Raw genomic sequence first — 20,415 nt, forward strand, 5'->3', positions numbered from 1 at the left:
GGCCCTGGGCCAGCCGTCGCCCCATTTTCTCTGTGCCGAGGGGCTCAGAGGCTGGGTCTGCACTGGGGAGCCTCCGTGCGGGCTGCGGGGACACAGTGGCCAGCCGGTGGCCCAGTTTACAACCGATGCTGCCAGTGCCTCCGAGGCGGCCTGTGAGCCAGGCAGGTTCCGGCACCCCGCGGGCTCCTGCTTCCAGAAGGTTCTTGCAAGTCATGAGCACCAGAGACTTGCCTTTGGGGCGCAGGCCTGGGGATGAGCCAAGGGGCTGGGCCTGCTCCCCAGAAGCGCCTGGGCCTGCGCCGCGGTGGCCGTGGCCCCGGCCGGCTTCGCCACGTCGGCTTCCCCTCGGCGCCGAGCGCCAGTGGGCGGCTGCCTCCGGGGGCTGTGCGAGCCCCTGCACGAGGGGCCTGGCCGAGGGACCGACTCCCCGGGAAGGAACCCCTCCAGCCTGCACATGCCGGAACAGCAACTGCTGTTGGAGTGCAGCCTGAGGGCCCCCCTCGGGCAGCCGGGGGCCGCGGGCCGCTCCCTCTCCCCGCTCTTCTCACTCAGAAGCCTCGGGACCGCATGTCTGGGGACAGCTCACCAACGTGTGTCAGCTCAGCCTATGAGGCTGTCTCCACCAGCCCTGCGGTCGGCGGCTCCTGGACTTTGCCCTCTGGGGCGCCAAGCATCGTGGCGGCCGTCAGCGTCTCGTGCGAGCGGATGTCACCTCCTACGGGACACGGCTTGGGGACAGGCGACAAGGGCCTGCTCTGCCAGCTGGTGCAAGGGCCAGGCCATTTGGGCCCCCAAGTTGGAGAGAGCTGCAGGAACAGCTGAGACACCTCCTGGGGTCCCCCGTGGCCACCTTGTCCCCATGGCCACCTCGTCCCCGTGGCCACCTTGTCTCCTGTGTCCACCTCGTCCTCCTCCGTGGTGCTGCAGGCCAGGCAGGGACGGTGTGGAGCCACGGCAGCTCCCAGCTTATCTGCAGCTGTGGCCTGTCCCCGCCTCTTGGGAGCAGAGTCAGCCCTGTCCCCCAGGCAGGTGATGAGGACTGTCTGAGATGGGGGTGTGGCTGCGGCCACACACGGAGCCTGGGCGGTGGCAGGGCAGCAGGTGGCATTGGACGAGGTCCCCATGGCAGCGTCCGAAGTGGGCACGTGGGACCAGCGGATGCGCGTGGCCCGAGTGCGGGGGCGCCGGCAGAGTGCAGGCCGCCACGGAGCTGAGGGGACCGTGGGCGGGCCTGGGGCGGGCGTCCGCCCCCGAGACAGCCAACAGGGGCAGGGGCTCAGCCAGGCCGCCCTGGGGGGAGCCCAGGTGTCTGCCACAGCAAGGTGCCCGGAGCTGGGGTGCTGCCTGGGCACCCCGCCCCCACCCCCCTGGCCCATCGGACCCTGTGTGGGCGTGGGCACGCGCCCTTCGTCAGCCTTCAGCCCAGCAGGAGACAGAGGGGGACCGGGGAGCCATGGAGACAGGTCTTTAAGGGCGTGGGGTGGTCAGGCAGGCTTCTCAGGAGAGCAGCTGAGGCCATGACAGGAGAGGGTGGGCGCCGGGGACGGGGAGGCCCGTCTATGGTGCTTCCCCGGGGGGGACGCTGCCGTGCAGCCGGGCTGTCCCTGGCTGCAGGGCCGAGAGCTGCACCCTCCTCCCTGGCACAGACTGGCAGCTTGGGTGGCTCTGCCCGGCCTGGGGCGCTGCACCTCCCCCTCCTCCTGCACCCTAGGCCAGGCTGCCTCGCAGAGCACCCCCCAGGGCACCTCAGTGGGCCCGCCCAGCACCCCAGAGCCTTCTCGTCGGGGCCTGGGCATCTCTGGTCAGCGTCCGGCTGATCCTTGGGGACCGTACTGGCCTTCCCGCCAGGCAAAGGGCAGCCTCAGGAAGCCTTGACGCCCAGCCCCAGGGCAAGGCTCCTGCAGGACCCACTGTGGTCAGTGGCCGCCTCACCCCCTCCTCCCCACCCCGCCCCCAAGGAGCCTTCTGGGCCGGCGTTTAGGAAGCAACCCCTTTAATCAGTTCTACAGAATGGCCCTTCCTGGCGGGGCCTTGCGGGCAGCCAGCTGGGAGGTCGCAGACACCCAGGTTCCTGTGCTCAGCAGCAGCCGCAGCGCAGGGCCTTGCGGAAGACAGTCCGGAACTCGGCGTTGAAGACGGTGTAGATAATCGGGTTGAGCGCGCTGTTGACGTAGCCCAGCCAGGTGACGGCGCTGACCAGCCGCGGGGGCACAGCGCAGGTGGGACACAGCGCCCCGGTGATATGCACCACGAAGAAGGGCGTCCAGCAGACCAAGAAGGCCCCTGGGGGCGGGCGCGGGCGTGGGCGTGAGCCAGGCTCCCCGCCGCGCCTGCGGTCCGGGCGCTGCCACCGCCCCCTCCGCGCCGGCCGGAGCCCGGACCCACCGACCACCACGGGCAGGACCCTCATGGCCTTGCGCTCCCGGCCGGGGATCTTGGCGCGCCTCGTCCTGTGCGGCTGCTGCGCGGGCTCCGCAGGGACGGCGTCGGGGGGCGCCACGCCGCCGGGGGGCGGGCCGGCGGCGGGGGGCGGCGGGCCGGGGCCGCTGGGCGCGCGGCCCTGCAGCTTGGCGCGGCGGGCGGCCTCCCAGCGCCGCAGGCCCCGGAACGTGGCCCAGTAGAGCAGCAGCATGAGCGGGCAGGGCAGGAAGAAGGAGCACACGGACGAGTAGACCACGTAGTCGCGGTCCTCCAGGCGGCACGCGGCGGGGTCGCGGCCGCGCGCGTCGTTGAGGCCGCACAGCACGGGCGCGGCCACCGCGGCGGACAGCAGCCACGTGGCGCCGATGAGCAGCAGCTGGCGCCCGCCCCCGCTCTGGCGGTTGTAGCGCAGGGGCAGGGCCACCGCCACGAACCTGCGGGGAGCGCGGTGAGGGCGGAGGGGGCGGGAGGGGGCGGGGCAGGGGCGGGGCGGAGGGGGGCGACCCACCTGTCCACGCTGATCGCGCACAGGTTGAAGATGGAGGCGGTGCACAGCATGACGTCCATGGCCATGAGCGCGTCGCAGAGGCCGGGGCTCAGCAGCCACACACCGCCCTGGACCTGGGCCGCGAGGAGGGGGCGGTTCAACACCACCCCGCCAGACCCTCTGACTCCCCGGCCTCCTCGGCCAGGCCTGTGGCCCTCTGCCGCACCTCCAGGATGCCTTTGGCTAGGACTGAGAAAGGCCTGGGGCGAGACAGGGGACCCTGATCTCTGATGATGTGTGGGGTTCAGGGTGCCGGGGCCCCACCCTGGGCACCGGAGACCTTGCCGTTCTGGAATGAATGATTCCCCCGCCCCCGTCCCTCTTTCTCCCAGAGCACAGCTAAGAGTCCGCCGATCTGGTTAAACTTAGTCACTGCTTTGGGACTTTGGACAAGTGACTTCACGTCTGCGCCTCCACCTGTAAAATGAGGGCGATGATGGCACCCACACGATTGTCCCGAGGGTAAGTGAGTTAAAAAGAATAAAGGCCTGAACGCTGCTCAGCGCCCCCGCCAAGGGCAAAGGAGCAGACAGACACCCCCCCTTCTAAATCCCCTCCCGCCGATTTGGGACGATTAGGAGCTTAAGAGCCGTGACAGTGACGTCCGTCTGTGGCTCTGGCAACTGGGCAGGGCATGTCCTTGTCCTGATAGTCTCTGCCCCAGCCCTGATTGATTCACTGTGTCCATTTTAGAAAAAGCGAGCCTCCCCTCCCCCACAGCCCGGGACACTGTGTCCCCAGCCCAGCCCTAAGCAGCTTTTCTCTGCCCAAACCACAGCGCAGACAGGGCTGGCACCACGGGGGACCCACCCAAGGCCCGGACCTGGCCTGGGGTGGAGACTCCTAGTCTGAGTCTGCAGGGCCTCTAGACCCCCCGCCCCTCCCCGCTTCTGCTGTCCTGCTCAGGCCCCCCTCCCACCCAGGTCCCCCCTCCGGGGTTCACAGCTCTGCAGCTCCGGGTAACTGAGTGTCCCTGCTGTAAGAGCCCGGGTGCCTGCGTGCGTGCGTGTGTGTGTGTGTGTGTGAGGGTCCTCCTCTTCTGTGGGGTGTGCTAGTGTGTTCCTGGTCGCGCGCGGCTCTGGCCTTGTGCAGGGCTGTCTCTGTGCCCCAGGGAGGGCCAGGAGGGGGTGAGCCTGCATTCGCTCGCCCGTCCAGCTGGCTCCCTGGGGAGTGGAACGCAGCTGGAGGCAGTGGGTGGTTGGCTGGACTTCCAAAGCCGCCCGCTGTGGGGTCCCCCGGCTGAAGGACAGAGGCATCTCTTGGGTAACAGACGCTAAGACAGGGAAGGGAAGAAGGGGGAGGGCGACAGACTGATCGCAAAGTGGCAGATGGACCGCCAGACGGGGGCGGGACGGGTTCCGAGGGGACAGAGGCTCCGGACGTCCTGGGACCAGGCACAGCGCCCCTGCCCCAGCCCCAGCAGGGGGGCTCCTGAGAAGGCCAGCGGCCGGGCGGCGCTGGGCGCGCGCGGGCTGGGACGCGGAGCCGCGGGGACGCGGGGGTCCGCGGCGCAGGCGCGCACGCGCTCACCTCGGAATAGACGAAGAGCGGCAGCACGAGCAGGGCGAGGAGCAGGTCCGCGGCCGCCAGGCTCACGACGAAGTAGTTGGTGGGCGTCTGCAGGGCGCGCTCGGCCGCCACGCTCACGCACACGAGCGAGTTCCCCGCGAGCACCGTGCCGATGAGGAGCACGCCGCCCGCCAGCGCCGCCGCCGCCCCCGGCTCCGCCAGCCCCGCCGGCGCCCGCGCGCCGCCGCTGCTGCCCGGCCCGCGCCCGGCCAGCAGCCCGCCCACGTCCGCGGCGCTGCGGTTCCCCATGGCGCCCCGGCCCCGCGCGCCCCGGAGGGCGCTCAGCACCGCGGACAGAGCCGAGGTCGCGAACCCGGGAGCCCCGCCCCTCGGGCACGCCCCGGCCTGGCCTCGGCCCGCCGGATCCGCCCCGGCTCGGTGGGCCCCAGGGCGCTCCGGGGTGCACTTCGCGTTTGCCCGTCTTGGACTTTTGTGCCACGGGAGATGGGCAGGTGGACGGATGCGCACGGGCGCGCGCGGGGTTGGAGGGACGCGCAGGTCTGTGCTCTGAAACCGATGGAGAGGGAAGGTGGCGGACCGGACCCCGCGGTCCCTACCCGGGGAGGCTCCTGGAGGCGCCTCAAGGCAGAGGCGGCGCGGGTTCTCCCCGCACCCGTTTTCGTGGCGTAGGAGGACATCTCAGGCTGGTTCCCACAGACACCGCGAGACCCAGGACCGGGTGCCACCCTCCCCCTTCGGCCCTGACCACACGCCTCCTCCTTCCCGACCCTCTCACTCAACTCCCTCCTGGCCTGGCTTGGCCTCCAGCAATGATCACCGACGCCCCCATCCAGGGCCCTGCACCCCATTCCAGGAAGCTGCCTCTCTGGTCAGGTGCCAGCAACCACCAGACTGGAGCGGTCGCCCCTAATCCCTGCTCCATCATCTGGGAGCCCAAGACCCAGAGCAAGCGAGCGTCCTTCAGCCTGGGGCTGTGGCCATGGGCAGAATGACTGCCGGGCCGGGGTGAGCCTCCGGAGCTGAGCAGCACGGTGGCCACCTCCTCCTTTCCAAAGCAAAAAAAGGCTCCAGTGAGAACCCGCTCGCCCTGCACCCAGCACACCCACAAACTCCCCGGCCCATCGTCCCACCTGCCCACGCAGGGCCGCGGGGGCCTGGGTGGCATGGAGGGTCCTGGTCCACCCAGGCTGTCGTCTGTCAGTACGGACGTGCACAGAAAGGGCGTACGGGGACGATGTGTCCCATCAAGAATTTTCATCACAGACTTCCTGAAATCTCAGCGACGTGCGGCCCAGGCCCGTCAACAGGCGGTGAGGTGAGCGGCCCCACCGCGGAGCTCAGTGGGACCCTCTGGTTGGGGGACCCCAGCCCGGAAGCACCTCCTCCTCCCCTGTGTCCCCCCCCCATCCCGGATTCCATAACACCGATGTGACCACGGCCGACCACCGAACGGGTTTTGACAGGGGACTCGATTTCCTCGTCACACGTCTCCTGCCGAGTGAACGTGGCTACTCACCTTCCGCAGCGCCGGTCTGTCTCATGTCAGGTTTCGGCTTCCGGGCCCAGCCCCGTTTGCGGTGACCCCTGATTTCCTCCCTGCACCTGGAAGGCGTCTGGTGACACTGCCCCTGCCTTCCCTCTCTCCTTTTGTTCTCGGTCTAGAGGTTTATTCGTTTTACTGATCTTTTCAGAGAAACAGCTTTCGGTTTCATGGATTTTTTTTTCCTTGTAGTTTTTTATGTGTTTGCTTCCAATTTCATGGATTTCTGCTCTTTATTATTTCTTCTGCTTGCTTTGTATTTAATTTGCCCTTTTTCTAGCTTCTTGATGCCACTTACTTGAGATAGTTCTTTTCTAACATAAGCATTTAATCCTAGAAATTTTCTCTCTAAGATGCAGGCACACATTTTTGTGTTTTCAATTATGTTCAATTGGGTTTTCAATTATGTTTTCAAAATACTTCCTACTTCCCCCGAGACTTCTTCTGTGACCCATGGATTTCTTAGAACTATGTTATGTAATTTCCAAATGTTTGGAGATTTTCTGGTTATCTTTCTATTATGTATTTCTACTTTGATTGCATATGGTGAGGAAAAAATGCTTTGAGGGCTTCAATTCCTTTAAATTTGTTACAGTTTATTTTATTACCCCAAATATAGTCTCTACATAAATGATAAACGTTCCAGGCACACTTGAAAAGAATGTGCGTTCGGCTGCTATTGGGTGCAGAGTTCTGGAAAAGTCACTTAGAGCCGGACGGCACTGTTCGCACCTTCCTCGTGCCGGTTTCTGTCCGTCCTGTTGATCACTGAGAGGGGAACGCCGAGGTCTCCAAGGACAACTGCGGTTTTTTCTGCTTCTCCATCGAGTTCCATTTCTCCATATCAGTGTTTGCCTCACGTATGTGACTGGTTTGCTGTAAGATACCTGAGTATTCAGGATCGTGGCTGCCAGGGGCTCCGAGTCACGGCGGACCGCCAAGGGGCTTGAGGGAGACCTGGGGGTGGTGGCACTGGGGGTGTTTACAAAGTTGAATACAGTTTTCAGAACTCATAGAACTGTGGATCAAAAAGAGTAACTACAGATAGTAGATCAAACTTCATAAAAGAGGCCAGGTCCGAGTGTGTGCTCTCAGGGCGCAAACGATGGCCGTACTGGCAGTAAAGGATGGCAAGGCCGAGGCGACTCACCTTGGCAGAAGGACGCCCTGATGCTGGCCAGAACCTCCGGCCACTGAGAGGTGGGCTGTGCGACCTCGAAGGCTGTGCGGGGCCTGAGCGGCCACTCTGTCCTCCAGCACATCTGGAACCCTCTGGAACAGGACAGGAGCCGGAGTTGTGGGCTGACACCGTCCTAGTGGTGACGCTTGGGCAAGTGTCAACGCTGCAGAGCCTTATGGGATGCTTGAAACATTTATGAGGATGTCGTTTATGTGGTGCACAAGAGTCGTTCAAAAATTTAAGAATCTCTCCTGAATCAATAGAACGAGTAGACAGAATATGAGCTAGGGTACAGAAGAATCTGGATGAACCGTCAGCCAAGTCGATACACTTGCCATCGGTAGAGCACTCCGCCCCATAGCAGAGGAACACACGTCTCCACTATTCGACAGGGAACATTCTCCGAGAGAGCTCGTATTCTGTATCAGAAAAGGAACCATAACATGTTTTTTGAAGACTGGAAATCACACAAAGTATGCTCTCTTATCATAAAGGAATAAAACTAGAAGTAATAACAAAAAATAACAGGACAATGTCCAAAATTTCAGAAATTAAACATCACAATTCTGAGTAACCCATAGGTCAAAGAAGAAATCTCAGGAAATTAGAAAATATTTCAAATTGAAGGAAAATGAGAATCCATTATATCAAAATGTGTGGGCTGGAGCTAAAACAGTGCTCAGAGGAAAATTCATAGCATTACCTACTTAATTTGAAAATAAGAAAGGTCTCACATCAACAAAGAATACCAGGTAACAACCCGAAGAGGAAAATCCATGTGATCATATTGATCAACACAGAGAAACATCTGACAAAATTCAGAACCGCTCACGCTAAAAGGGTGCAGGCTAGGAGTAGAAGGGAACTTTTTCTGCCTCATAAAGTGCACCTTCAAAAAAATCTACAGATAACCTCACAATTAACGATGAGTGACTGAACACTTCCCACCTAAAATCAGAAACAAGACAAGTAAGTCCGCTCTGAGCCCATCTGGTTGTTGTAGGGCTGACGTTTGAGCCGGTGCAATCAGGCAGCGAGAAAACACAAATAACAGACATCCAGAAGGGAGAGGAAAAAGGGAAACTCTCCTGATTCACACATGACTTGATCGTCTGCATAAAACCCCAGGGAATCTATCGTAATCTCCTAGAACTGATAAGCCCACTCAGGGAGGCTGCGGGATTCGGGGCGGCATGCGAAGAGAAGCTGCATTTCTGTGTACCGGGGTGAGCGATCGGAAGCCAAACCTAAAAATTAGAAACATTGCCCTTTATAACAGCTAAAGAAATACACAAAATATCCGTAGTCCTAACGAAATACACATGGGATCTCTATGCAGAAAGCTACAAAGCGCCGATGAAACAAATCAAAGAAAACTTAAATAAATGACGAGACACACCGTGTCCATGAATGAGAAGGTTCCACCTTAGAAACGTCAATTCGCCCCGAACCGACCTATAGATTTAAGGCAAATCGTGATCAAAAGTTCAGTGGGATTTCTCATAGGTATAGACAAATCGATGTTTAACATTCATGTGGGTAAACGAAACAAGCAGAATTAGTCAAAACGATTTTGAAAGAGAAGAATAAAATTGGAGGGATGGTATTAGCTAATTTTAAAAATGACTATCTAGCCGCAGTAATCCAGACAGTGTGGAATTCATGGAGAGGAGGGCCCCCTGGGTATGGGGGAACAGAATAGAGTCCATGTGTAGACTCACACCAATACTACCAGATTTTTTTTTTTTTTACAAAGGTGCAGAATGGAGAAAGGATAGTCTTTTTAACAAAGGGTGCTGAGATGATTGGACATCCATACGCAAAAAACAAAAACAAACCCCCAAACCCTTGATCCAAACCTCACACCTTATTTAAAACCTAACTCAAGATGAATCGTAGATCAAAACGTAAATCTAACCTAAAAATTTTGAGAAAAAAGATGGGAGAAAAATCTCTGTGACCAGGGGTTAGAGACAAAGAGTGTTTTGATGTCACACCAAATGAAAAAATAGATAAACTCGACTTCATTAAAATTAAAAATTTCCAGCCATAGAATAGCAGAAAGTATCAGCAAATGACTTGAATACAAAATATATAAAGACCTCCAAACACTCAACAATAATGACATCATGAGAAAGAAAACTCCAGGTGAATATTCCTTATGCACAGAAACACAAAACTCCTTTTAAAAAAACGAGCAAACCAAATCCAGTAGCATTTTTTTTTAAGGATTATACTCCATGACCAAGTGGGGATTTATCTCAGGAAAGCAACGCCGATTCAACAGACGAAACTCAGTGGCGCACATCACGTTAATAGAGTGGAGAGAAAAACCATTTAATCATCTCGACTGGTGCAGAGAAGGCATTTGACAAGATCCAACACCCTTTCACGATAAAGAAGACTCAGTAAACTAGGAATAGAGAGCAACTCTCGCAACGTGATAAAGGCCACATGCGAAAGACACACAGCAGCGTTGTACGCAGTGGAGAGATGGAAGCTTCCCCCTGAGGTTAAATTAGTACCAATTAAATTAGCACTTGGACTTTGGAACAACCTCATGAATATAATTAATCGGTCAACGGTATTGATGTTTAGCAGATTTTAATCTGCCAAGTTTGTGCAAGAACAGGTCTTGCCAGCTGTTTAAAAACACATGTAAAGAAACCAGCTGGCCGCACGCCCACCGGCCTGGCCACAGCCCAGGGCGCGGCAGCCCCGAGCGCCAGCAGGATGGGACCAGCAGGAATGTCACTCGCCCCGGTGGCAACACACAACGGTGCAGCCACTTGGGAAGACAGTGGGTGGGTTCTCGCAGAACTAAACGCACTCTTGCCGCACGATCCAGCAATCACGCTCCTTGGGATTTACCCTGAGGGGCTGAAGCCCGATGTCCACACAAAACCTGCACACACGTCCCGCGGCTTCGCCGATTACTGCCCAGACTGGGAAGTCGCCTAGACGCCCCTCAGCAGGCGATGGGGGAACAGACTGGGTCCCTCCAGACAAGGGCACTAATCAGTTAGAGCAACGAGCCCTCAGGCCGCGAAGAGACAGGGAGGAACCTTAGAGCATGTGACCGAGTGAGAGAAGCCACCTGAGAAGGCTACGGACCGAACGATTCCAAGTGTGTGACACACTGGAAGAGGCAGAACTGTGGGGACAGCAATGGCCGGTGGCTGTTAGGGGCTGAGGGAGGGAGGGGTGAGCAGGCGGAGCACGGGATTCTCAGGGCAGTGGAGCTGCTGTGTGACACTGTGTCCTTGCACGTTTGTCCAGGTCCCCGGAGTGGCACTGGCCAGGAGACTAAGGAACGCACCCAGCCTGTGCGAGATTCACGCAGGAAGCGGGAAGGGGAGAAACTGCAGGGGGCGTGGGGGGGGGGCGTGGGGGGGACCCTGGATTTCAGCTCAATTTTTCTGTAAACCTAAAACTGCTCTAAAAACGTCTAATGATATTTAAAATGCGTGTGAAGTTTAACACCAGAGCTACTCGTTTATAACCTCATTGACCGGATTAGTGATTTGCGTTTAGAGACTGCCCGCCGCCTGGTTTTTAAGGCCTAACTGGACTTAATCGCGTACTGACTGAGCCGCAGGGATGCAGCCGCCCCTTGCTCCCCACTTTCCTCATTTCGGCCTCGTGTCGCCCCTGAAGCAGGCTCATGCCTCTCCTGCCTGGCAAACCACGAAGGGCGCAGGGCGAGGCCCCCCAGGCTGCAGCCTGCGCTCCCGCCGACCCCGCGCCGAGTGGCAGTGAGGTTACCGGTCGTGCGCTGGGCCCTGCCCGGAGCCGCCCCTCCCCAGGGGCGCTCGCACCGCCTGCCTGCCAGGGCCCCCCTCCCCAGGGGCGCCTCGCCCTTCGTCCCAGCCCTGACCGCTGCCATCAGCCCACCTCCGGGGCCCCAGGCTCCGAGCTGCGCGCGGGCTGGGTCCGCACCCTGCGCGCCCCGCCGCCGGCCGCGACGTCCCTCCTCCCGGGCGGGCCCCGCGTTCGCGCCCGGCTCAGCCGCCCCCCTCAGCCCGCCGAGGGGCGCCGACGCGGCGGTCGGGGCAGGCGGCCAGCGGGGCGACAGCTGGGGGGGCGGCCCTGACCTTCCAGCGGATCGATGGGGCGCGGCGGGGGCGGTGCTGACGCCCGCTCCGCCGCGCGCCCGCCGCTATAAAGGGTCGCGCGGGGCTCGGGCCGCCGCAGCAGCTCTCAGCACCCCGCGCCCACCATGGCCCCCCGGGCCCGGCTGCTGCTGCTGCTGCTGCTGCCGCCGCTGCTTGCAGGCTCCGCCGCGCGCCCCGCGCCCCCCAGGTGAGCCCAGCCCCGCTCCCCAGCCCCGCGCCCCGCACCCCCGGCCTGGCCCTGACGCGCCGCGGCCCCGCCATGCCGTCCCCAGGGCCCCGCGCCACTCCGACGGCATGTTCACCAGCGAGCTCAGCCGCCTGCGGGAGAGCGCCCGGCTGCACAGGCTGCTCCAGGGCCTGGTGGGCAAGCGCAGGTGAGGCGCGGCCGGGGCCCCCCGGAGGCCACGGGGGCGGCGGCGCCCCTCACGCCGCGGCCTCCGCCCGGCGCCCCGCCTAATTCTGATCTGGGGTGGGGGTCAGCCAGCAGGACCCCGACCACAGCACCTCCTGGACCAAGTCTGCTGGGGGCCCCCTCTGCCTACCGCGGTTCCACATGCTCGCCCCGCAGGCCTGGTGAGCACATGGCCCCATGCCCCCCACCCAGAGCTCCTCCTCAGACCCCTCTCCGGTCCCCTGGGGCTCCCCAGATCAGTGGCTGAAACCAGGCGGTGGGGTCAGGGGCCTGGGGAGTGATCCCAGTCAGGGCTAGTTCACCAGGCGGGGGGCGGGGGATGGGGGGTAGGGGGTGCCCCCAGCTGCCAGCACCCAGCCCCTAACCCAGCTGTGTCTCTGCAGGGTGCCCTTGGGCCAGGCCTGGTCTCCCCGGTTTCCGCCAGGACTGAGGTCTGGGCTTTCGGCTTCAGAGCCAGCTGGCCATGCTGGGACCCACATGAGGTCCTGAGGAGGAAGCCCCGCCTTTGTGGACCAGGGGAGCAGCTGGAAGCGGGGGCCGCACTCACATCAATAAAGGAGGGATCCAGACCTTGCCCGCTGAGCCTGCTGTGTGCGCTGTCTGGGGCGTGGGAGGGGGCAGAGCTGTCGGGAGGGAGGCTGCGCCCCACTACCCTCCAAACCGGGGGTGCGGTGGTGGGCGGCCGCCTCACCTTCCCCTCTCCTTATCCTGAGCATCGCTCACCTCCTGTCTCACGGACTGAGCTCCCCGGGCCCTGGTCATCGCTCAGCAAACACTCAGGGAATCTGAGGGGGGCCCAGGACGTTCCCCAGCTCCTGCCCCAGGGGCCGCGTGGTCAGCATGGGAAGCAGGTGGAGGGAAGTTCGAGGGTGCGAAGAGCCTCAGGCTGGGTGGGGAGAGAGGCCAGGCGGGGGTTGGGGGATGGCACCCGGAGGCCGCGTGTTTGGCTCTCCGACCAGGTTCCTGGTCTCAGACAGCCTGCGGAGCAGGGACAGCCATGGTCCCCCCGGAGGTGCTGGGGTTCAGGCAACCAGTTAGGCACACGGCACAGGCAGAACTGCTGTCACCAGCAGGGAGAGCCGGCGCTTTGGGAGGGGTTCTGGACTGGGGCGGTGGTTGGGGGGGTGAGGGGGCCTGAAGTCAGGAAGGGGCCCCCCCTCCCTGCCCTCCCGGCCCTGCCGAGGACCTCTCCCCAGCAGCCAGGGCTGGGGACCAAGGAAACACAAGGGTAGGGCTGGCTCTCCAGGATGACTCTGCTGTGGTCACCAGGGCTCCTGGGGTCCTGGGCCCCCCCCAACCTCCGCTATCTCCATCCCTGCGGCCCAGCCCCACCCAGAGGGAGTGGCTTGTTTCTGGGACGGGCGGGCACGCGCCCAGGACCCAGGCTTCTCCCTCCAGCCGGGCTGGTGTGGGGAGAGGAGCGGGGCCTGGGTCCTGGGACTCTGCCCCGGATGGTGCTCGCTCAGGAGCCCCGCAGAGGGGCAGGCGGGGGCGGGGCGGGCACAGCCCGCGGGGGGTGGGGGTGGGGTGCCCCGCCCCCGCCGCCGGCGCGTCCTCTCCGCGCTCCTCGCGCCCCTTGACTTGGCGCCGGTGGCGTGGGGCCCCCGACGGCGCCAGCATGTGACCTGGTCGCTGCCAGGGCCCCAGCAGGGCGCCCGGCCCGGGGCCGGCGTGCGGCCGGCGGGAGCCTCCTTGGCGGAAGCGGCGCGAAGGGCCATAAAGTGGGCGGCGCCGCGCAGGGCGAAGGTCGCGGGCAGAGGCAGCGCCCGCGCCAGCGCCGCCGCTCAGAGGGTCTTGGCCGGCGGCGGGGCCGGACCGTCCCGCGGCCCGAGATGGGGGTTTGGGGCGTTTGGGCCCTGCTGCTGCTGCCGCTGCAGGCCGCGGCCCAGGCCCAGGGTACGCGGGGGCCGTGGCAGTGGGGCCGGGCGGCGGGCGGGGGCTGGGCGGCGCTGACCGTCCGCCCCCCACTTCCCAGTCTGCTCCGTGAACAAGACCGTCTTCGAAGTCACGGAGAACACGGAGCCCAGTGGGCCCCTGGTGGACATCTACGTGCCCGAGGGCCAGCGGGTCACCCTGGGATCCTCGTCCACCCCCTTTGCCTTTAAGATCCAGGGGACCCAGCTGTTTCTCAACGTGACTCCCGACTATGAGGTGCCGATGGCGGCGGGTGGGTGTGCGGGGGGGGGGGGGGGGGCGGCCGGGACCGCCACGCTGCGGGCGCCCAGGCTCAGGTGGGGCGCACCTGGGGGCCGTGGGATCAGGGGGACAGAGCTGTTTGGGCCTCGATGCCGTCTGGACTTGGCACGGATGGCGGGGACGGGGGCCGGCTCCTCACCCGCGGAGCAGGGACGGTGCGGGCGAGCGGCGGGCAGCCGGTCCCGACCCTGGGCCTCGCCCGCAGGAGACCCCGGTGCTGCTGGCGTACCTGGAGTGCCAGAGAGGCGACGTGGTGGTGAGTCGCCCCGCGGCCCCGCGGCCCCTCCCCGGCCGGGCATGGAGCGCTCCCAGGCCTGGACCTCTGTACTCTGCCTGGCCCCCCGTCCCTCCCCAGTGACCTCACCCGGGGTGTGTTTTCCACTGTCACCGGTGCTGGTGACGCCTGCACTTCCTCTTGCCCAGACTCCGCCCCGAGGCGCAGCCCCCAAACCCAGCCTCCCTGACTGGACACCAGGGCCCAACGGCCCCTGCCCGCGACCTGGTCCTCTGCCCACCCAGGCCCTGCCATCCGGGTCTCCCTCCCACCTCCCTGTCCACGCAGAGCGCAGAGCGATGTCTCCTCCCCAGAACCTTCCAGCGGGTCCCCTCGCAGTCCTCTCCGCCCTGCCCACCCCAGCCCACTCTCCTCCTGGCAAATAGCAGCCACCCCCCCCCCACATCCCCGCCCCGGGGTCCAGCGACTGTGTTCCCGCAGGGCCCCCACCCACATCCCCGCCCCGGGGTCCAGCGACTGTGTTCCCGCAGGGCCGAGGGGGGTGGCCGTGCGCCCGGCTGCCACCAGCTTCCTCTCCTTTCGAAGAGAGGCCGCCGCTGCCCCATTCTAAGTCAGAATGCTCCCCGCCCCCCGCCAGCTCCGACCCTGACTCTGCTTGTCTTTCATGGTGGGAGGTTCCAAACACACACACACAGGACAGGATGGGCCGCCCCGTGGGCGCCCCCCCCCCCACGGTATCTCAGCACCTTCTAAAAGGTGAGGACCCTTCGGATGCACTGTTGTCACACCTGAAGAAAGCAGGAAGTCAGCAGCGTCACAGGCCCCGGGGGTACCCGCGGCCCCGGGGTCCCGGCGGTCACCGAGGGCTGATTGCAGACGCCCAAGCGGTGACACCCTAAGGCGACCGCTTGATGTTTCTCTGACCTCTCTTTCGACCTGGGGTCCCCTCTTTCTTCTTCGGCCTTTGAGATCCGTACGTGAGCACGCTGGCGGCCTGTAGGCCCTCCTCAGGGGTCGGGCCGGCGGTGCCCCCCCCCCCCCGCGCCTGTGACCTTGCGTGTTGTACAGAGTGATTTTTGCCCCTTGTCTGGAGCCCCCGCGAGAGCAGAGCTTTCCCCCGTGACTGCCCCAGCACCTCGAGGGAGCGGGGCCCCCAGAGCCGGGGGCGGGCCCATGGCGGGGGCTGACCAGCACTCTGTCTCCCAGGTGACCCAGCTGAGGGTGTTGGTGACCGTGTTGGACGTCAACGACAACCCCCCTGTGTTCCCCTTCGAGGTCAAGGTGGAGAAGGTGCCAGAGGTGAGTGTGAGGGACAGCGAGGGGCCGAGGGCAGAGAGCTAGCAGGGACCTCAGCCTCAGGGATGGGTCCATGGGGCCCGAGGTGTGGCCAGACTGAGCCCGCTTTGTCCCCCAGGACACAAAAGTGAACACCACGGTCATCCCTGAGACACAGCTGGAGGCCCAGGACCTGGACAAAGACGACACCTTGTTCTATACTCTCCAGGAAGTGACCCCGGTCAGAGCCCGAAGCCGCGACCCCACTCCAGCCCTCCCTCTGGGCGCCCCCCACATGCTCCCAGGGTCTCAGGCTGTGGCCCCGTCTCCCTAGGGCGCCAGCAGCTTCTTCTCTTTGGTGGGTGTGAACCGCCCCGCGCTGCAGCTGGACAAGCCACTGGCCTTCGACAGGTTGCCAAACATGACCTTCTACCTGCTGGTGCGGGTACGCAGGCCACGCCCGCCCGAGGCGGACCCTCCAGCCCCTCCCAGCGGCCCGGCCCTGCTCCCGGGCTGATTGCGGGGCTCGGCCGTTGCAGGACACTCAGGAGGAGGACGCGGTGCCCAGCCACACAGCGCAGGCCACCTTGGTCCTGGAGGTGCAGCCGGCAGACCTGCGGCCCCCCTGGTTCCTGCCCTGCGTCTACTCGGACACCTATGTCTGTGTCCAGGCCCAGTACCAAGGGGCCATCCCCACGGGCTACAAACTGGTACCGGGGACAGGGAGGGGCAGGGCCAGGTCTGGGAGGCTTGGCGCCAGGGTGGAGGCCTGGGTGCCACGGGCCCAATTCTGTTGGGATTTTCAAACAAATACGAACATTCCTGCCCTACCCCATGGTGGGGAGCGGTGAGCCAAGTCCTCTGAAGTCAGAGTGAGGGGCCAGCCCACAGCCAGTGTGGCGGGTTCGGATGGGGCCACGCGGTGCTCCTGGGGCGCGGCTGCCTCTCTGACCACTGACGGTCCCTGCTGGCCGGTGCGGGGGCGCAGGGAGGCGCGGGAGGGCGGGGTCCAGACCTCCACTGGGCTGCTCGCAGCCCCCGGACATGGCCTTCCGAGACAAACATCGCTCAGACGGATCGGCTCACCGCGGTCCAAGGGGGTGTGGGGGGCGGCTGTGCTGCGCAGCTGCACCCCGGGGGTCCGCCCGGAGGGCGTGTTGCAGGCCTGCTTTAAGGGAGGGGGGAGGGCCAGTGGGGCCCTCACAGCAGACCCACAGCGTTCCCGCCCCTGGGTTCCCACAGCCGGACCCCCTCATCCTGCGACCGGGGCCCATCTATGCCGTGGACGGGGACAGGGGCATCGACCAGCGCATCATCTACAGCCTCCTGACGGGTGAGTGAGGACCATGGCGCTCCTCCGCCTTACGATGCCAGACGCCCCCCAGCCCCGCTTTGGGCTGAGGAGGCCCCAGGGGACCTGCTCCGTGGCAGAGCCCGCTGGGACCCTAGACCTCGGGCCCCGGAGGAAACGGGCCGAACCCTCCCGCCATCCTCCCAGGGAACGAGGACGGCACTTTCGCCATCGACGCCGACACAGGCAACCTCACTATGACCAGGAGTGTCCCCAGCCCCAAGACTTTCTTTCTGATCGTCAAGGTGGGTCCCCTGGCCGGGTCTCCGTGGGCCCTCCCTGCTGCCCAGGCTGCAGGGCTCACCCTTCACGGTCCCGTTGCTTCCCCGCCCCAGGGCGATCAGGCGGACCACGCCCGCTACTCCGTCACCCAGGTCACGGTGGAGGCCCGTAACGCCACCGAGAGCCTGCCGCGCTTCCCCGCCAGCCTGTACCGTGGCACCGTGGCTCTGGGCTCGGCCACGGGCACCGTCGTCCAGGATGCCGCTGAGCCCTCCCTGCCTCTAAGGGTCTGGGCCCAGGACCCTGACTTTCCGGTGGGCACGGCTGGTCCCGGGTCTGCCGGGCCTCCCTCCGCGGGTGGGTGGGGGGTTATGAGGGAAGCCTGAGCCCAGGGCTCACCGGACCTGTGTCCAGGACCTCAACTCAGCCATCACCTATCGAATCACCAACAACTCGGACTTCCGGATGGGCGGGGAGTTTGTGCTGACTGTGGCTTCGCTGACGCAGCTGGGGGTCTTCTATGCAGAGGTGAGGGGCGGCGGGCGGCGCCTCTGGGACAGGAGGTCGGGGGAACCGAGGAGGGACAGCCTTCTTCCTGCCCCAGGTTGAGGCCACCAACACGGTGACATCGGGCACGGCGACCACAGTCGTGGAGATCCACGTCTCAGAGCAGGAGCCCCCCGCCACAGGTGCCGCTCGGGGGCTGGGGGGCCCTCAGGGAGGGCTTCCAGCCGCAGGCATGCCGGGGCCGAGGCCAGCCCGAGCTGTGTCCTTTGTCCCCAGAACCCCCTGGCACCCCCACTTCCCCTGTGTCTGGAGGAACAACCAGGTCCTTGAGCACCACTTCGGAAGCCCCCAGACCCCCCGGGCCTTCGCAGTCACTCTCCACCACCAGCTCTGGGGGCAGCGCTGGCCCAAACCCATCCTCAGGCGCGACTCTGAGGCCGCCTGCCTCGTCCACACCTGGGGGCCCCCCCAGCGCAGGAACCAGCACCACCTCCTCGTCAGCCTCGCCCAGCAGGGGCTCAGCACAGACCCCAAAGCCAGAAACTTCTCAGCCCACACAGCTCAGCAGTAACTCCTCGACCTCAGGTAGCACCCCACTTGCCCTTGCTGCCTGACTCACGGGGGCAGGTAGTCCTGGGAGTTACTCCAGGGCAGGGTCCACCCCAGGCTGGTCCATGCTGACCATAGAACCTGGGTAATGGGGTGCTTTGGTCCAAGCAGAGACAGGCAGGTCCTGCCCACCCTCCCAGGAGGCAAACTGAAGAAAGTGGGGGGAGCGCTGGGCAAGGACCCAGTGAATCCCCCAGTTCCCGGGGTGCCCGCCCCGCTGGCCCCCGCACCGCCCCCACCTCCCTTCCTGTGCCGTTGGACCCATTTCCCACCTGGAGCCGGTGGGCACAGACCCCAACCCCTCCCTCCCCCCCAGGCTGGCCTGTCCAGGGGTCCCTGGGAACAGACGGGAGGCACCCGCCTGGCTCGTTCTCGGGGTGTGCTCGGCCTGGCCGGTGTGGGTGCTAGGGTGCCCAGCTAACGTTCGCGGCGTCAGCTACAGGCCGGCCCGGGAACGGAGTAAACACCACGAGGAACGACGAGCCAGGCGTCGGCCGCGCCGACAGGCGCTTCTCAGCCGTGGACATGGCGGCCTTGGGCGGGGTGCTGGGCGCACTGCTGCTGCTGGCCTTGATCGCCCTGGTGACCCTCGTCCACAAGCACTACGGCTCCCGACTCAAGTGCTGCTCTGGCAAAGCGCTGGTGAGGCCCTGGGGGCGGGGGGGGGGGGCAGGCCCGGAGAGGGACAGGTGGGGAGAGAGGGACCAGGGTGGAGGCGGCAAGGAGACGGATGTGAGAGTGAGGGCGGGAGCGGATGGCGGAGGGGGACGGCGCGGCGCAGGTGCGCGCAGGTGCGGTGTAGCCGCCAGAGCGCGCGGGTGGGTGCGGACAGAGAGGCGGGGAGAGGCGGGTCTGAGCGCCCGCAGGGATCGGTTCGATGCCCCGGCTCCCCCACCTGCTCCCCAGGAGCCCCCGCCCGGCGGCTTCGACAACAAGGCCTTCCTCGTGGACCCTGAGGCCAACTGGGCGCCGGGCGCCGGCCCCTCTCCCGGTGGCACCGCGCCCGCGGCCCAGTCGCCTGGCCCCCCACTGCCCGCACCACCCGCGTCCCCCAGCCCGGCGACCGCCGACCTCGTCCCCGAGGCCCCCGCGGCAGCCGGGGATGGGGACGGCCCCGCAGGCGTGAGGTCCATCCTGACCAAGGAGCGGCGGCCCGAGGGCGGCTACAAGGCCGTGTGGTTCGGCGAGGACATCGGCGCCGAGGCCGACGTCGTGGTCCTCGACACGCCCGCCTCGGATGCGGACGGCGCGGGAGCCGAGGGCAGCGCGGGCAGCGCGGACGAGGACGAGGACGAGGACGCTGCCGCGGGCCTGGGCGGGGGTCCCGACGCTGCCGACGCCGACTAAGCGCCCGGTGCCGGCGCCACCTACATCTAGTGCCCCCCGCCCCCCCACCCCCACCCCCGCAGAATAAAGTGACGCTTCCGAACCGCGGGCGAGGCGTTCGGCGGCTGCGCACGAGGCGGCGGGGCCGCGGTGGGCCGGAGGGGGCGGGCGGGAAGGGCCCCCTGCGCAGAGCGCGGCGCGGCTTCCCGTAAACCACCTGCTGCGCCGCGGGCCGCGGGGCTTCCCAGGCTCCGTGCCAGCTGGCGGCTCGAGTTCCGCTCTGGCCGCAACCGCGGCGGAGGAGGGCGCCCTGGTGTGTGTGTGGGGGGTGTTCCCAGTCGACCCGACGCGGCAACTCTCGGCCTGGGGGAGGCTCAGGAGCCACCTCGCCAGGGACCGCCCTGGAGAGCGCTCCGAAAGTTAAAGTCCCGGGACCCTACAGGGGGCACAGCACCTGTGCCCGTGAGGTCTGCTGGGCCCTAAACACCCAAGTGCTTGGACAGCGGCCCGTGGCGCGGGGTGGGGCGGCCAGGGTGACAGGAACCAGGCGCAGTGGCCAGGCCATGGGCGGGGGGTGGCGGGTGGGATAGGCTGCTGAACCAGCAGAAGCTGTGGAGGGAACCAGGGCCACAGAGTGGGGGACAAAACCCCCTCCGCTGAACATCCATCCTGACCGGCACCACACTGTCCCTGGTGGGTCGTCTTTTCCCCTAATGAAATGGCATCACGAATTACTTTCCAAACGTTTTAATATAGAGGGTATTTGAGTATTCTGTCTGCACAATTCTCATTGTCAAGAACCCAGATTGTACAGCTACTCCCGTCCCATGCACTGCCCTGTAATCCACTTACTTCCCCGCGCAAAATGAGAGGCGCCTCCTTTTGTTTGGACTTCGCAAAGTCCCCAGCTTTACGTACTGAACCCCACTCCAGGCTCCGGCGCGCGTAG

The 20,415-nt window shown here is 64.5% G+C and overlaps 3 protein-coding genes and 1 long non-coding RNA gene across 5 annotated transcripts; 3 read left to right on the plus strand and 1 right to left on the minus strand.

Moving 5' to 3' along the window:
* Window positions 1-1,997: 1,997 nt before the first annotated feature.
* On the minus strand, window positions 1,998-4,786 carry DRD4 (dopamine receptor D4). The gene is made up of 4 exons (XM_016138195.2): window positions 4,499-4,786; window positions 2,930-3,042; window positions 2,386-2,855; window positions 1,998-2,283 (listed from the first exon to the last, which is right to left on the minus strand). Exons 1-4 carry the CDS (start codon window positions 4,784-4,786, stop codon window positions 2,078-2,080), a joined length of 1,077 nt encoding a protein of 358 aa, XP_015993681.2. The 3' UTR covers window positions 1,998-2,077.
* Window positions 4,787-4,938: 152 nt separating this feature from the next.
* LOC107507167 lies at window positions 4,939-10,574 on the plus strand. The gene is made up of 3 exons (XR_001596112.2): window positions 4,939-5,813; window positions 5,962-6,898; window positions 10,498-10,574. It is a non-coding gene; the product is annotated as an uncharacterized LOC107507167 (long non-coding RNA).
* Window positions 10,575-11,437: 863 nt separating this feature from the next.
* Window positions 11,438-12,299, plus strand: SCT (secretin). The gene is made up of 4 exons (XM_016138501.2): window positions 11,438-11,520; window positions 11,606-11,707; window positions 11,814-11,906; window positions 12,129-12,299. The coding sequence occupies exons 1-4, from the start codon at window positions 11,438-11,440 to the stop codon at window positions 12,232-12,234; spliced, it is 384 nt and encodes a 127-aa protein (XP_015993987.2). The 3' UTR covers window positions 12,235-12,299.
* A 1,027-nt stretch (window positions 12,300-13,326) lies between these two features.
* CDHR5 (cadherin related family member 5) lies at window positions 13,327-19,543 on the plus strand. 2 transcript variants are annotated; one of them, XM_036220343.1, is made up of 15 exons: window positions 13,327-13,641; window positions 13,721-13,896; window positions 14,147-14,197; window positions 15,383-15,475; window positions 15,591-15,692; window positions 15,786-15,896; window positions 15,991-16,161; window positions 16,694-16,784; window positions 16,950-17,047; window positions 17,138-17,338; window positions 17,439-17,552; window positions 17,629-17,713; window positions 17,808-18,116; window positions 18,577-18,782; window positions 19,047-19,543. In XM_036220343.1, exons 1-15 carry the CDS (start codon window positions 13,578-13,580, stop codon window positions 19,485-19,487), a joined length of 2,313 nt encoding a protein of 770 aa, XP_036076236.1. In that variant the 5' UTR covers window positions 13,327-13,577; the 3' UTR covers window positions 19,488-19,543. The 2 variants fall into 2 exon arrangements, with proteins under 2 accessions (XP_036076236.1, XP_015993963.2); XM_016138477.2 differs by having other exon boundaries at window positions 13,404-13,641; window positions 18,583-18,782; window positions 19,047-19,542.
* The last annotated feature ends 872 nt before the right edge of the window (window positions 19,544-20,415 follow it).

This window comes from Rousettus aegyptiacus, unplaced genomic scaffold (assembly GCF_014176215.1).
Source record: "Rousettus aegyptiacus isolate mRouAeg1 unplaced genomic scaffold, mRouAeg1.p scaffold_m13_p_5, whole genome shotgun sequence".
NCBI classification, from domain to species: Eukaryota; Metazoa; Chordata; class Mammalia; order Chiroptera; family Pteropodidae; genus Rousettus; species Rousettus aegyptiacus.